This window comes from Delphinus delphis, chromosome X, assembly GCF_949987515.2.
Source record: "Delphinus delphis chromosome X, mDelDel1.2, whole genome shotgun sequence".
NCBI classification, from domain to species: Eukaryota; Metazoa; Chordata; class Mammalia; order Artiodactyla; family Delphinidae; genus Delphinus; species Delphinus delphis.
The window spans coordinates 1809804-1825740 of NC_082704.1; the positions used below are offsets into that span (position 1 = coordinate 1809804).

Here is a 15937-nt window from a genome sequence, read left to right on the forward strand (position 1 = left end):
CCTCCCTCCTCACCTTCAGCTCCCTCCTCACCTGAAGCTCCTGCCTCACCTTCAGCTCCCTCCTCACCTGCAGCTCCCTCCTCACCTTCAGCTCCCTCCTCACCTAAGGCTTCCTCCTCACCTGTGTCTCCCTCCATACCTGCGACTCCCGCCTCCCCTGCAGCCTCCTCCTCCCCTGCAGTTCCTGAGTGACCTGCAGTGCCTGCCTCACCTGCCCTGCCAACCACTGCTTGTCCCTGGGGCTGCGCAGGGCAACTGGGTCTATCCTGTGAATCAGCATCAGGGGCCTGGGGCAGGCAGACCACAGTCCAGGGCCCTCCCTTGCCTGGTATTTGGCGGGGGAGCAAGCTTCGATTTAAACACTCAGCAAACTCGACCAGGGCAACACTCGACCCCAGCTCCTTTCTGTAGACCTTGCCCAGCACTCGGTACCTGCCCAGGGAACGCAGGGCAGCCTGCACAGCCTCCTGGAATTCCTGGTCTTTGCAGTCATCTGGGATTCCCAGGATGAGCAGAGATCGCTGAGCGTTCACGCCCATCGACCTGCACCAGTCCCGCAATACCGCCAGAGCCATCGCCATCTTCGAGGACCTGAGGGTGGGGGGAAGCGATCAAACAGGTGTGCACAGGCTGTTGAAGTGTGGGAATCGGCCTGTGGGTGCAAAGAGGAGAGAATCATGTTTGTGCCACACAGCCCACCCTAGTGCCCCTCACAGCAGCAGCCTGGAGCACCTCCCTGCCCTGTTTGGTTTGTTTGACTTTAGGAAACTTTTTTTATAAATTACATTTATTTACAAGATAGAAGGCTAGGGACTTCCCTGGTGGCGCAGTGGTTAAGAATCCACCTGCCAGTGCAGGGGACACAGGTTCGATCCCTGGTCCGGGAAGATCCCACAAGCCGCGGAGCAACTAACCCCACGCGCCCCAACCACTGACCCAGCGCTCTAGAGCCCACGAGCCACAACTACTGAGTCCACGTGACACAACTACTGAAGCCCACATGCCTGGAGCCCGTGCTCTGCAACAAGAGAAGCCACCGTAATGAGAGGCCTGCGCACCGCAACGAAGAGTAGCCCCCGCTCGCTGCACCTAGAGAAAGCCCGCGCGCAGCAACAAAGACCCAACGCAGCCCAAAGTAAAAATAAAATTTAAAAATAATAACAAAAGAGCACTTGTTGCGTACGACTCAAGAAACAATAATAAAATAAAATAAAATAATTTTTTTAAAAAAGACAGATAGAAGGCTCGTCACCTTTTCTACATTTCTGGCCTCAGTTTTAGGAAGCTGCCTTTTTCCCAAGGAATTTTTCAAGTCTTCCAATTTGTTAGCATAAACATTTCCATAATGTCCCATAATATTCCCCTACATCCTCTTTGTTAATGTACACCTGATCCGTAACGTTGGCCCTCTTTCATTCCTCATATTGGGGATCAGCGTTCTTTCTATGTTTCCGTGATTCATCGTTCTAGGACTTGCTCGGTTTCCTTGCTCTTTTGAAAGAAGCGCATGGCTTCGTTCACCGTGTCCATAATTTGCTTTCTATCACTGATTTCCTCTCTTAGCTCTCTTATTACTTCATTTTATGTTTCCTTTGCTCTTCTTATTCTAGCATCTCTCAATGGACCGTTAGCTCACTGATTTTATGTCCTGACTCTTTTCTAACAGAAGCATTTAGAGGAATACAGTTTCCTCCTGTTGCTTTTTGCTGCCTCCAACTAATTTTGGGAAGTCGTGTTTTTTTAGTATTCACTTGGAAATATTTTCTAAGTCCCTCTGTGATATTTTTCTTTGATCCATGGGTTTCCCAATATTTGAAGATATATTATCATTAGTACCATCAAATAAAATTCCCCCGTGATGAGAAAACTTATCATGTAAACTTGCAATACTGCTAAATTTATGGAGACTGTTTTACAACTCTGGTATGGCGTGTCCGGGTGAATGTGCAAAGCACCCTCGTAAAGAATCTGTGTACTGTGTGTGGAGGCCAGGGCCTTGCCCTGCCCACCCACCTCTGCAATTCCTGTGCCACCCGGACAGAGGCGACCTGAAGCTCTCGATGCCTCATGCAGTGGGCCAGAGCCCCTCCCTGGACCCCCACAAATCCATCTGCCATGGCCAACAGCCTCCACCAGATCACAGCAGCCCCAGCGCCTCCCCCCTCAGCATCACTTATTCCCCCCGTGGCCAGGCGGCTCCTCCCCGACCCCTTGCACTACATCTCCTCCATACACCCTCCCCCACCCACCAGCTGGTGGCGCTCCGCTCTGGGCCCTGGAAGCTGGGCGCCCCGCCATGCGTAGAGGTCAGACTGCCTCTCTCACCTCCCCACACCAGGGAGTCCTCCCCCGAGCACACTCAGCGCCAGGGGCTCTCGCTTCTCGTACCCCAGACGCAGAGCCCACCCGTCTTGCCCTCGCCCACCCGGGAGCCGGAGCCCCCTAACTGCCACGAGCGTCCTCCCCCCCCACCCCACGCCCCGCCCCGGCGGGAGCTCCCCTAACGCCTACCGCACCCGCGCCCGGGAGTCCTCCCCAGCGACCCCCGCCTCAGCCTTCCTCCCGCCACACGCAGCAGCCGTTAGCCCTCCCCTCCCGTCTCGGCCCCGGGGGTGGGGCCCGCCCGTCCCGTCCTCCCCACCCCCGCAGCCAGTCGTCCTCTCCTCTGGCCCCCAAGGCCGGCCCCACCCGACCAGCAGGAAGCCCTCCGCTCAGGTCCCCCCCACGCTTAGCCATCAGCCCCACCCTCTGCACCCCGACTCCAGAACGCCCCCCACCAGCCACCCCGGAAGCCAGCGGTCCTCCCCTCTGACCCGCTCACTGGGGGACCCTTCCCTCAGCCCCCCTTCAGCCCGCTACCCTCCGCCGCCGCTCCCCCACTCCCAACCGAGCAGCCCGTAGCCCTCCCCCGACCTCCACTCCTTCCCAGGGCCCCCGGTACCTGCGGAGTCCAGTCCCCGGCAAAGCCCCTGCCTGTCTCCTGACTCGCTGTGACTCTGTGGATGGCTCCGGAGTCCCGCTCACGAGGGGCTGAAGAGCTCGTCTCAGCAGAGCGGCCAGGAACTGTGCCGCCGACTGTCCCAGGCACTCTGTGCGAACGCCACGTGGGCTTCCGGGTGCTCCCGGAAGCCCCAGGAAGATGAGGGAGAAAGTTCTAGACGTCTCTTTACCGAGAAACTGGTTGGATCAGAAGAGCACGTGAGGAGGCGCTCTGCTACGGAAGCAGCAGTAGCCATGCGCACTGAGGGCCTGAGGTCCCAAGGCTTGGCGCCTCCGGAAGCAAAAGACACGCCCATTGGCCTTCCACCAATAGGAAGGCCTCCTGCGAGGCTGCGGAGTTGGGGGAGCGAACTTGGCGATGCAGAGCCCATTGTGGCAAGTACGTCCATTTGTCTTTACAGGTGGTTTTCTACTGTGATTGATAATGTCATAAACCTATTCTTATTTCTTTGGTTTGTTTTAACTTTTGAATTTTATTTTATGTATTTTTTTATACAGCAGGTTCTTATGAGTTACCCATTTTATACCTATTAGCGTACATATGTCAATCCCAACCTCCCAATTCATCACCCCCCCCCCGCCCGCCCCCACCATTTTCTCACCTTGGTGCCCGTATGTTTGTGCTCTACGTCTGTGTCTCTATTTCTGCCCTGCAAAGCGGTTCATCTGTACCACTTATCTAGGTTCCACATATGTGCATTAATACACGATATTTGTTTCTCTCTTTCTGACTTCCTTCACTCTGTATGACAGTCTCTAGATCCATCCACATCTCTACAAATGACCCAATTTCGTTCCTTTGTACGGCTGAGTAATAAATAATAGTAATAAAGCTCTTCTTTATATGGACTGGTTTCTTGTCTAGTTGTATCAACTAGCCATCTTCTCACATGGCACAAGAGGATGAGGCAGCCGTCTGGGGTCTCTTTTATAAGGGAGGTAATCTCATTCATGAGGGCTCTCCCCTCATGGGCTAATCACTTCCCAGGGCCCCACCTCCAAATGCCATCCCTTTGGGGGTTAGAATTTAACAGGTGAATGAGGGGGAGAGGTTTACAAATATTCAGTCCATAGCAGTGTCTGTCCATCTATTGTTGCTCCTATGTTCCCTTTTTCCTGCTGAGATAATCAAGGTTTTCATTTACATTTTAACTTCTCTACTGCCTTTTTAGGCAATTATCAGTTTTTGCTAAAACGTTACAATTCACCTATGAAATGGAAAAAAGCACTCACCATCTCTGGGTCTGCAAAGTGCCTACCTTACCCTCTCCCTGGAGAGGTGTCCCATGGGTGCTGAGCAGGAATCGGACTCTTGACCCCCGCCCTCACCTGCAGCATCCCTTTCCCTCCATTGCCCACAGCAGAGGCCAGACTCAGCTGAAAATTTCAGAGAACTTTACTAAGAGAAACTTTGACTGAAACCATTGAACAGAGGGCATGATAACACAGAGAGGAACTTGTAACAGCCACCAGAGTCCGGGGGTCACGGCCCCCCCCAGGGTCCTCAAAAAGGTGCCTCCGCTACACCCCACCCGGCGGCCCTCCATCCCCCCACTGCCTCCCTTCCTGAGGGCCCTGTGGGTGGTGTCTCGCCAGGAAGATGGGTGCCGGCAATGCCCGCTCCCCCAGGTCAGCCACTCCCCCTCTGGCCCACATGCTCGGGGCCTGGCCCTGCCCTATGGCTGGAACAGGAAAGTCCCACAGCAGGGGACCCACCACTGAGCGGACGACGGGGTGTCCCGAGGAACAACGTGGTGGCCTTCAGTTGTACTGCTAATTACTTTCACTTTTCCAAGTAAACTCCTATTCCAATGCCATGTTATCTTGTTCACCACCACAAAATAATATGGGAATCTTACAATTTGTTTTACACAATTGCAAAACTCTTGTCTTTGAACTGAATTAGTGCAAATACATGTGTGATTAATGTCATTTCCAAACTTAGATACTGAAGCTTATTAAGCCTTCTTTTAAATGAGACAATATGTGAAAAATTCCTAAAGAAAACAGACATGGAAGTCCATGTCAACATACACAACAGGAACCCAAAATGCTGCACACTGGCTTCCCCCAACTCGCCCGGCTCTCACTGCTTAGAAGGCTGACCGCTCCCTCTTCAAACTCAGAGTGAAGGAGCAGCCCCCCTTCCTGCCCCACGGGAGAAGCTGCTGGACGTGGGACTGGCTGCTGCACTGGCTCAGGCTCCCTGCAGACACGGATGGGAAGAACCTGGGATCCATGCTATTGATCCTGAGCAGATGCTCCAGGACCTGCCACTTGCTGGTCTCCACGTAGGCCCGGGGACCCCACAGGAACTCGTAGTGGGTAGGGTCGCTGTGGGGCACCTGCCGGTACTCCAGGTAGCCCTCCTGCACCCACACTTTGGTGAGCAGCTCCCTGGGCTCCCCATAGATGCAGGACTCCCTCCCGGCACACACCCCCATGTTGCCGAGCATTCCCCACACCTCCTCCTCAGGGGCGCGGTCACCGAACAGGGTGATCACACCCAGGACCGGCACCAGGAGGCCGGCCTTGGGCGTGCGCTGCCCGGCCCTCAGCACTGCATCCCAGGTGAGGCCCAGGGTGGGGACCAGGACGTAGGTGCGCTCGCGGGGGTCCACCACCTTCACGTCCACGCCAAACAGCAGCTGCAGGCACTCGCAAACGAGGCGGAAGACCACGGGGAAGTGGTCCCGATGCTCCCGGAGGACCGTACTCAGCATCTCCGCCTCGGAGGTCGGCTCCCCGGTACGAAACTTGACGAGCAGGAACCCCACCAGGTCAGCCATCAGCGCAACAAGTGCCTCGCGGGACAAGGGCTCGGCATAGGCGGAGAAGGAGGGGGCGCCAGGGGAGGCGGAGGACGAGGGGGATGCGGCCTCCTCCCCCGCAGCCCCCAGCAGCGGCGCCTCCACAGGACCCTGGGCCGGGACTGGGGCCTCAAGGTCGGCCTCAGGCTGGCGGAGCTCACTCATCTCGACCAGGGGCCTGATCACTGGGGTCGGTCCGCCCACGGGAGTGTGGGCAGGGGACCTCGTACCTGGGGAAGAGAGGGGGTGTGAGCGGCCTCGGCAGAGAAAGGCACCCTGGGCAGCTCTGACAAAGGCCACTTACAGGTCTCGTCTCAAGGGCTGCCCTCGGGCCTCACAGGGGCGCTCCTCCCGGGTGGCCTGTCCCCTGCCAACCTGAAGAAGGAAGTGAGGGGGCTCCTCAGGGTGCAGCCAGCACGGCCCCAGGTTCTGGGGCTGACAGGGCGGTGGGGTGACTTGGGTGTTGTGGGGTCCCCTCTGTTCTGGGAGGGGGAGCCCCTGGGTACACACTCAGGGCACGCACCTCCCCTTGGCTCCTGGCGCTGCCTGGGCCTCCTCTGCTCTGTGCCCTGAGGACACGGTCCTCAGACCTGGGCCTTCGCCTCCCGGTTCCTGGAGCCCCTGTAAGAGGAATGGAGGGCGCACCTCTTGTGTACACTGTGGCACAGCCCTGTGCCCCTCGGTGCTGGCAGGAGGACTGGGCTTTACTCTGTGAGGTTCCCACTGTCCTGGCATGGGTGGCCCCCTCTGTGCTCACTCAGGGCAGGGCCTCCCCTTCCCCCTGGCAGGGCCTGGGCCCTCTGTCTGCTGTCTGAGTCAAAATTCTCAAACAAATTCCCTGCACTGACAAGAAGTGAGGGGCCCCGAATACTGGCCACACCTGCCCAGGGGCTAACAGGGGTCACAGGGGACAAAAAGGGGTGGCCAAACTCCGTGGGGTCCATCTGTGCTGGGACTATGGGTGGTCCGCTCAGTCTGCACCTTGACACCCTGCAGGGCCTGGGACAGCTCCCTCTGCTGACTATGACCAATCTCCTTCAGCCAAGGCCTCACCTCCATAAGATACCAGGAGAGGATGTGACGGGGAGTCAATGCTCTCACCTATTCTGGGACACCCATGGGTGACAAAAGGGGCAGGGCCGGCTGGGCTCCCAGTACTCTGTGTGAGGAGGAGTCTCCCCAGTCTTTTCCATGACCCTTGCCGGGGCCTGAGGCCAGACCCCCAGAGCATGGCTTCCTCCTCCCTGAGCCCACCCATCTGGAAATGAGGAGGGGGCAGTGAGACAGGTCCTGCCCGAGGTTTCCAGGGCTGACAGTTGGGTCAGGCCAGATGTCTGTGGGCCCCCGTTTGTTCCGGGGATTGGGCTCCCCCCAGTCCTCTCTCGGGGTCCACACCTTGACCCCTGGCAGGTCCTGGGACTCCGTCCTCCGCTGCCCTGATGTTTCCCCTCAGACCAAGGTCCTCGCATCCCTAGACGCCTCCATCCCCAACCACGTGGCAGAGGTGAGAGCCTGCAACGTCCAGTCAGCCCTGCCCGGGACCTCCCAGGGCTGACAGCATGGGCGAACTCCTCTGAGGTCCCCTCTATTCTGGGGTCCAGGGTCCCCTCAGTCCTGCCTCAGGGTCCTCACCCTGACCCCCGGCAGGACCTGGGATTCTCCCCTCTGCCCACCTGAGGCCCCGTCCCTCATACTGGGGCACCACTCTTTCTGGGACCCGGATGTCAGGAAGTGCTGCAAGGGGTCCTCCTGCCCTATGACCTCCCAGGCCTACCCTGATCTGGGGCCCAGGGTCCCCTCTGTCCTCCCTCAGGGGCCTCACATTGACTCCCAGCAGGACCTGTGATTCTCCCCTCCACCCACCTTAGGCCCCCCCCCCTTATACCAGGTCCCCAGTGTCTCTGAGACCCAGATGCGGAAGTCAAAACTCCTTGCCAAGTGCTCATTCCGTCCCGGGACCGCCCAGGGCTGATGGCAGGGGCAGGGATCTGTGGGGTCCCCTCTGTCTTCCTTCAGAGTCCTCAGCTGGATCTCTGGCAGGTCCTGGACGCCCCCTGTGTTGATCCGAGGCCGGACCCTCACACCAAGGCTTTCACTGTCCTGAGACCCCCAGGGGGAATCTATGGACAACACATCAGGCCCCCAAGCCCAGGGCTTCCCAGGGCTGAGATGATCCCACGGGGGTCCCTCAGCCCTCCGTTGGCTACTCACCTTCCCTCCCAGATGGTAGGGCCCATCCCCCGCCCACCTGACTTTGGTCCCCTGAGACCCAGGCCCTCCCCAGCCAGGACCCCTGAGAGGGAAGCGGGGGTCGGGGGTGGCGCTTATTCCCACAGCCCAGCCAGCGGTCTCTCAGGGCTGACAGCAGGGCCAACCTGGATGCCTTGCGGCCTCCGAGTCCCCCTCACGGTTGTACCTTGACTCCTGGTGGGGCTGGGCTCCTTCCCTCTGCCGACCTGGCCCCGGCCTCCCTGACCCAGGCCCTTCCCTGCCCCTCCCAGGGGGATCAGTGCAGTCCCATCCGGACAGCATGCCGGGGTGGGGGGGCTCCCAGGGCTGTCGGGAGGGCTGCAGATGCATCCCCCTGGGGGCCCTCAGTCCTCCTCTGGTCCTCACCTCGACTCCAGGCAGCACCTGGGCCCCTCCCTCTGCCCACCTGAGACTGTGCCCCTCAGACCGAGCCTCTGAACCCCCGAGATCCCTGAGGAGTTGGGGGCGGCGGGGGGGGATGGGCAGCCTGATAGCCCGGCCCGGGGTGCCCCAGGAGTCCCAGTACGGGTGGAGTTGCATGCTGGGGGACCCTCTGTTCCGGGCCTGCTGGACCCCTCCATCCTCACTCAGGAGGGTCCTCCTCAACCCCTGAGAGAAAGGCTGCAGTCCCAGCACAGATGCTGGAAGGGGGGCTGCCGTGCCCATGACCGTGGGGGGAGCACAGAGAACCGCACACCTTCCCCTCGGGGCTCCTCACCAGCCAGCAGACTTTGGAAACCTGTTGTTTCACAAGGTTTCTTTTCTACACGGAAGAGGCTGCGTGGTGGGATTTGGGGAAGTCCTGTTGTTTTCAGGTTGTCTAACTTTACATTGTCCATTGAAATGTTTTTTTTTTCTGAACCCTCTTTTCTAGTAAATAGTACATTTTATATCTCTACCAAGTGTACTTTTAGAATATATATGTATATATGTAATATACATATATACACATATATATGTATATATATAATTTCATGAAAGAATACCTACCCTTACTCTCTGTGGTTCACTCGTTATTCTATTGTCTGGTTGTGTGATGGGGTAGAGTGTTTTCTGCTCATTGGAAAGGAAGGTGGGTGTCTCACTTCCTTAGCAAAGCATTCATGTATTCCTCTATGGAGATAGTGTCAGGATGGGGACTGTCCTGGATCCCTGGCATACACCAAACTACAACCATAGTAACAAGGTGGTCTTTGGGTAGGTGCAAAATTGTATCCTGAAAGAGGTAGACCAACATTAACAATAGAAAGATGTGTTTGTCTTGTGGTGATGTAGATATGCCACTCAGATCTCCAGCAAGAGAACCTATTGTAGGGGGCAGAGTTGCTTGCCAGCCCCAGTTGAGTTTGCAATGAGGTCACACTTCCCCCTTGGGCTGCTCTCATCCAGTGATTCAGCATGGCAGGGATAGTAGTGTTGGCTTGTTCCAGCCTGAGCAGGACCAGAGGGTTCAAATAATTATATGAGCAGATAGCTCAGATCCCCATATCACCCACTACAGTTGCACCAGCACCCCTTTCCCAGCTTGCACCTATGACCATATAGAGTTTCTTTAGGCCCTGGCTGGTTTAAGCATGGGCTGGTGCAGTATGTGGGTACAAGTTGAAAATGGATAGTGCTATTGAAAGAGAGCAGGGATGGAAAATCTTCCTAATAGGCAGAGATTTAAGCAGTGCACCTGGCCTGGGGTGAAAATGGGCTGGCTCCTTGGTTGGGGCTGGGAAAGAAGAGGATTCGAAGAGGCCCCCTAATGAACAGGGTCTTGCCTAAAGGCACACAGAGAATTCCAGACAGAAGGGAGGGCTGGGGTCCACTATTTCCAATAAATTTTTAACCTCCATCCCTCATGTGATATTAAAGGGAGACTCTCTAAGAAGATGATTTGTAATTGAAATTGAGAGATTTACAGTCAAGGATGCAGAACTGCATTCTACTGTAGCAACTCTTAGCCTGGCCATTGGCAGAGTTTATGTTCAAATTATGGCCCTTGCTCACTGTGCAGTCCCTGAGTTGCTTCTAGACCATTGGAGAGAAACTTGTTTGAGTCCCGTGAGGAATAGGTCCTCATCACCCATTACTTTTTTAAAACAAATTTTATTTATTTTTTTGGCTGCATTGGGTCTTCGTTGCTGTGCACGGGCTTTCTCTAGTTGTAGTGTGCAGGGGGCTACTCTTCGTTGTGGCATGCGGGCTTCTCATTGTAGTGGGTTCTCTTGTTGCAGAGCAGGGGCTTTAGGTGCGGTCTTCAGTAGTTGTGGCTTGTGGCTTAGAGCACAGGCTCAGTAGTTGTAGCACACGGGCTTAGTTGCTCCGTGGCATGTGGGATCTTCCTGGGCCAGGGATCGAACCTGTGTCCCCTGCATTGGCAGGCGGATTCTTAACCACTGCTCCACCAGGGAAGTCCCCCCATTACTTTTTTTTTTGATCTTCACTTTCTTTTTTCCCCATTTTCCCCTATTGCTGTTAAACATATCAGTATAAAAAATGTGCTTAAGGTTATTAAAAAGTAAAATAATCCTTCCTCAGTCCTGTATACCTTAGTAATTCCCTTGAGAGTCTTATCAGGAAGGCAGCTTGGGAGAGACCTGGTTGGGGGAAGTGGCACCATGGCAGTACTAAGGGGTCCCTGGAGGCCCTGCCAGGGCTCAGAGGCAGCTGAGCCAACATGGGAGGCTGGGAAGAGACCTTGCTGAAAGCCTGGAGAAGTTGTAGCAAGGGTTCTTTCACCCTGAGAGTTAGGGAAGCTGTAAATGGGGAGGGAGACCACATCCCCCTTCTCTTACGCCATATCCATTAAGGTGGTTGTATAGTTGTTGGGTAGCAAGTTACAGTAGGACGATTCAAGGGTCACAACTCCACCTGGGATTGCAGGCCAGTTTCAGAACCTGAGTTATTGGCAATAAATTAGCCAGCAGAAAATAACTCAGTAGCTAAAGGCCTACTCCAGACATACTGTGAAAACTACCCTTTTACCCCCAACTGCATTTTCTCTTTCTGTATGTCCCTGTGACAACACCAGCCCCCAGACCCTTGGGCAGATCAGACCTGTTGGGTGTGAATGCACAGCTCTCCTGTCCTGCTTTGGGTACAAAAGGGACCACAGAGGAGGAGACATTAGGTCTGGGTTCCTGCTGCAAGTCCAAGGTTTTCAACAAAAGGTGCTTGCAGGCGGGCACACTGACAAATGTGGGCCACAGCAATGACCTTCTGCAGCATCAGCAGGATGTTTTAATGTGACTCTGCAAACTTTTTAAAACCTGAGCACACCGTTCTTCCCACCTCTACAGGGTTGTCTTGCTTTTTATTCTGCACATCCACATTGGTAATGGAGATTTAAAAAAATTTTCTTTATGAAGACCTTTCTCCTCCAGCCGCCCCCCTGAATGGAAATAAGTGTGCACATTGTATTTGACACCACAATGACTTGCCGTGTTTTAAAATTTTTGTCTTAAATAATTAGAATGATTTTTGCAAGAGCATAAACTAATTTCAACTGTGACATCATTATTTCCCCTCCTCTTGAAAACTATGGATTCAGATATCCCAGGGTATGGGGAGGTGGGTGTGCAAAGTTGTGGGGAGGCAAAGGTGATGAATGGAAGACAGAGGCTTCCTGGACCCAGATGAAGGTCCCTTCCAACATAATAGAGAGGAAACGCAATGACTCATATGTATGTGTATTTGCAATTATATACATTTATTTTCCCCTTTTGGCTATTTACAAACCTTTATTTCAGCATATTTTCAGAAGCATAATTTTATGTTTCTTCATGTTTTCCTTTTTAAAAGTCAGGATTGGTCAAGGTCTTTTTCATGCAAAAATGTGCATTTAATGAAGACAAAGAGGGAACTGGGTCATCTTGGGGGCTCTCTGCTGCTCTGGGCCCTTTTGCCAGACAGACCATCCAGGACACATGGGTCTTGGTCTTCTTTCTTGATTTTCACTGCCTGGGCCCAGCACCACTCCTGAAGCCCTGCACATGTGTGATTTTACTGTATTTCATCTGCTTCCAGAATGGCTGCCCTCTGAAGAATTCGCTTCCACTGATGACTATTGACCCCAGAGATGCAGTCCGGCAAGATGGTGGGTACAAAGTCTTACATATGTTGAGTCAACAGAGGTGACCCTGACCAACTGGGGGTATTTCATAATTGAAGTATATCAGGGAGACACTGTAACGCCCTCCCCGCTCCCTACCCTGAAAACCTAACACTGATAATAAAGATTTCATATTGATCACAGGACATGATACAACCTACACAAACACACTGCACTTTCAGTAGGACAAGTCATGATTTCTTTTGGTGGTCATCACCACAGCAGGGTACCATGCAGGTGGATAGCTTAGTGAATGCATTCATTAGTTAATAGCTCAAAGGGTTAGCTCTTTTATGTACAGAATAAGGAAACTTCATTAGGAATGGCCACAGTCTCAGCAAAACTCAGCTCTAAACGTGCAAACACTTTGCAGCCTTGCTATTAACAAGATGACATGGATTGTAAGAATACATTTGACAAGCTCCAGTAAGACCCAAGAGATTGTCTGTTATCTCTGCAAAGGTGCCCCACAGTGGCACATGCAAGAACTTCGTAGGAATTGTGTCACACATCCCCACAACAAACTGACACATTAAAGACACAGAGGTCTCCTTCCCGTGGTAGTGGTAGAGGAGCAATTTTCGGGGGTAAAGAAAGAGAAGGTGGGTAGACAAATAAAGTCTGGGCTGCTCCATCCCAGACTAAGCAAGACCCTTCCCTCTGCCCAAGCTGCAAATTCTCTGTTAGCACAGACCCTGATTGAGTTAGTGGGTGTGAGATGAGGAGTGCAGGGGTGGGGGGTGTAGGCAGCCAGCTGGAGGGCGACGTGCTTGTACAGCTGGGGGCAGCTAAGAGTGGGGCTCAACCACGACACTGACGACAGAACACACAGAGAATGACACAGGGGAGATCTGGCAATTTTCAGGCTAAAACGACCAATTCTATGGCAAACTCAAAGGTTCAGGTTTCTGATAAGGTGTCATTGCCAAACCTCCGCCTCCACCTTGACACTCACTCTCACACAGTGTGAGCCGCAGTAGTTCAACTGCTCTCATTGCAGCACACTAGGGCAGGGTATTCTTTTTTTAAAGTATAATATTATATCTAGCTACATGGATCTGTAGAGATATTTACAACTGGCCTCTCTGCCCTTCCTCTGCACTCTGAAGACTTCCTGAGCATTTCTGCCAGATACATCTTAAAACCTTCTTTTTTTGTCCCCACTCCTCCAATCTATCTGTATGATCTCCTCCCAAATGAACTGCTTGCCTCCTGCAGGGCTCAAAGGCACTCCTGGGTCCTGGAAACCCAAATCCAAATCAATCAACCAATGTTTAGGCCCCAGGAAGCAAGGCTTTCAATAGCCATGATGGGAGCTTCAGATGTGAGGTCATTGCTCTCCCCACAAACCTGATTTCTCTGTGAGGGGTGTCCAAAAAGAAAGAGGCTATCTTTGATATTCCAGCAGCAATTTTCTTGTTTTTAGCTGTCTCATAAGATTTGTGTGTGTGTATGTGTGTGTTTGTGTGTGGATATGAGGGTAAACGTGTGATTTTGCGTGTGAACTTACGTATGTGTGGCTGTATGTGTTTGTGCATATCTGTGTGTATATATGTATATGCTGCTGAAGGTGAGTGCCCATGTGTGTATACATGTATGTGTTACTGTGTAGGTCTCTGTGGGTGTGTTAGGATGCTATATTTGTATGCTGTGTGTATAGAAAAGAAGAAGAGACAAGCTGAGCTGATCGAGGTAGTCAGCCCCTGAGGGCTCCTTTGCACTTCTCTCCTTGGTCAGCCCTCTCACCCCTCTGATTATTCTTTCCCTGGAGGGGGTGGAAGTAGGGAGCTCTGGACTACAAATCCAAATCCAAGGCTGAAGTGCAATTAACAACCATCCCAGGATGGGCTACCAAAGTGCCCTTTGGTTCTTTGCCTCCAACTGCTAGCAGCCAATCCCCTGAGCCGTTTCCTCATACCACCCACCTGCTTGCAGCTGGCTCCGCCCTGACACGTTTCAGACTTACAAGGTGATTATAATAAAAGGATGAATCATAAAGGCTATATACAACCTCCTCTCCAGCTCTTTAGCTCTCCCATCCCATTGTGTACATCATATTTTTGTTCTTACTGCATCTTCAAGGCTTCCCCACCCCAACCCCTACCTTTGTTACTGCCAAACACGTCCTTCCAGGACAAAGCAAAATCTCTGAACTCCCATCCTAGCCCATGATCGAGCATTTCCTACCTCAAGGCACTAAATTATCTCTTCCTGGGACTACATTCACTTCTTCTGCATCTTCCGTCCAGGAGACAGCACAGATGGGTGGAGGGACGAGGAGAAGAGTGGATGGGGACCGGGAGACACCGCTCCCTGGAACAAGGGAATTGGAAAGAAATGGTCAGTTAAGTAGCCCGGCCAAATACGGCCCCCCTTATGTGGGAACAGGCCAAGGGAATTCTGGTGGTTCAAGAAGAGCCACCAAAAAGGAATGCATATGCTTTCACACGTATTTCCTTTCACACCTATTCAAATCAGATAAATAAACAGAGGTATGCACACATGCACTTATACACATGCATGCAGAATACACCCATGTGTGTACACACAAGCACACACATACGTAAGTCGTAAGTTTACACACTCTTTCATAGGGGTGCACACATGCACACATATGTGCATCTACATGTTTTTATATATACAATCTTATACACACCAATATAGACTTACACTGATGTACATAGAACTATACAGCTTCTCAAGTGGTTGTATGTGCACGCAGAACTACCTTGATGCAGACACACACCCAGGTATACACAGAAACACAAATATAGGAACACGGTTAAAAGCGTAGGTGGCTGAGGGGCTGCAGTAGAGGCTCTGCCTATGGAGGAAGGAGGAACATAAGCTGGGTGCTTGGCAAATCTTGCTCCCCCACCTCCTCTGTCAGTGAAATAGAGCTGCTTGGCAAATTGGCATGCAGGCTACTGCCCACTTCCCTTAGGAGCCCCATCGGGTGAGCAGTGCCTATGTTCAATGTGCTCGGTTCACACTCATTGGCTGGTCACTGGTCTCTTTCTGCAGAGATGCTCCAGGTGCTGTAGGATGAGGTCTGATGCCTGGCACATAAGCAGAACCTGATGGAGCACCCCCCTTTTGTAAAAGGGAGGAGAGACAGGGGAGCACCTCAGCTGACAGAGTTATGAGGACAAGAAGAAGGAAGAGCAAGTGGGGTGGCTCCACCGCTCACTGGATGCATGCCCTCAAGCGTGGTACATAAATTCCATTTTTTCCCCCTCAGAACACTGGGGACAATGTACTTTGCCTTCCCTGGCTCACAGGACTCTTGTGAGGGTTCAACAATGGGATGTGTGGGTAAGCTTGTTGACACTTACTATGCACTTGACAAACAGCAAGAATCAGTATACTGATTCACAACAGCTATTCTAGATCAGATGGTGAACTTTCCAAACCCTAGTCTTCATTCACCAAGTGCTTGCACTGTGTCTAGTGATCAACTCAGCATGTGACCTAGACAGATGTATTGAGTCCCCATTGTCAAACATTCTGAAGCAGAAATATACGCAAGAGAAGTTCCAATCCCTCCAAAGATGCTGCCTCAATCTGAGTAATCTCCAACCCAACATCATTCACCCTCTGCGAGCTCCTGCTGGGAACATGCTCTCTCATTTACCCTGACATTTCACTCAGCACCCCTACCCACCCACCCACATTCCATTCCCAACCCCGCACCACAACACCACACTCAAAATACAACAGAAAAAATAGTGGGGGAGGGTTTCCCTGGTGGCACAGTGATTGAGAGCCCGCCTGCCGA

General features: G+C 53.0%; 2 protein-coding genes across 2 annotated transcripts in view; both read right to left on the bottom strand.

Moving 5' to 3' along the window:
- The window catches only part of LOC132418601 (paraneoplastic antigen Ma6E-like), a 302944-nt gene extending 302363 nt beyond the window's left edge, over window positions 1-581 (bottom strand). The window contains exon 1 of the mRNA XM_060002549.1: window positions 68-581. Within this exon, the coding sequence (XP_059858532.1) occupies window positions 68-581 (514 nt within the window). The remainder of the gene's footprint in view (window positions 1-67) is intronic.
- Window positions 582-5093: 4512 nt separating this feature from the next.
- Window positions 5094-5975, bottom strand: LOC132418712 (melanoma-associated antigen 8-like). The gene has a single exon (XM_060002701.1). The coding sequence runs from the start codon at window positions 5973-5975 to the stop codon at window positions 5094-5096; it is 882 nt and encodes a 293-aa protein (XP_059858684.1).
- Between the last annotated feature and the right edge of the window lie 9962 nt (window positions 5976-15937).

Bases quoted from the DNA above. Each gene is read 5' to 3' on its own strand.
- LOC132418712 (XM_060002701.1), bottom strand. From the start codon at position 5,975: ATGAGTGAGCTCCGCCAGCCTGAGGCCGACCTTGAGGCCCCAGTCCCG.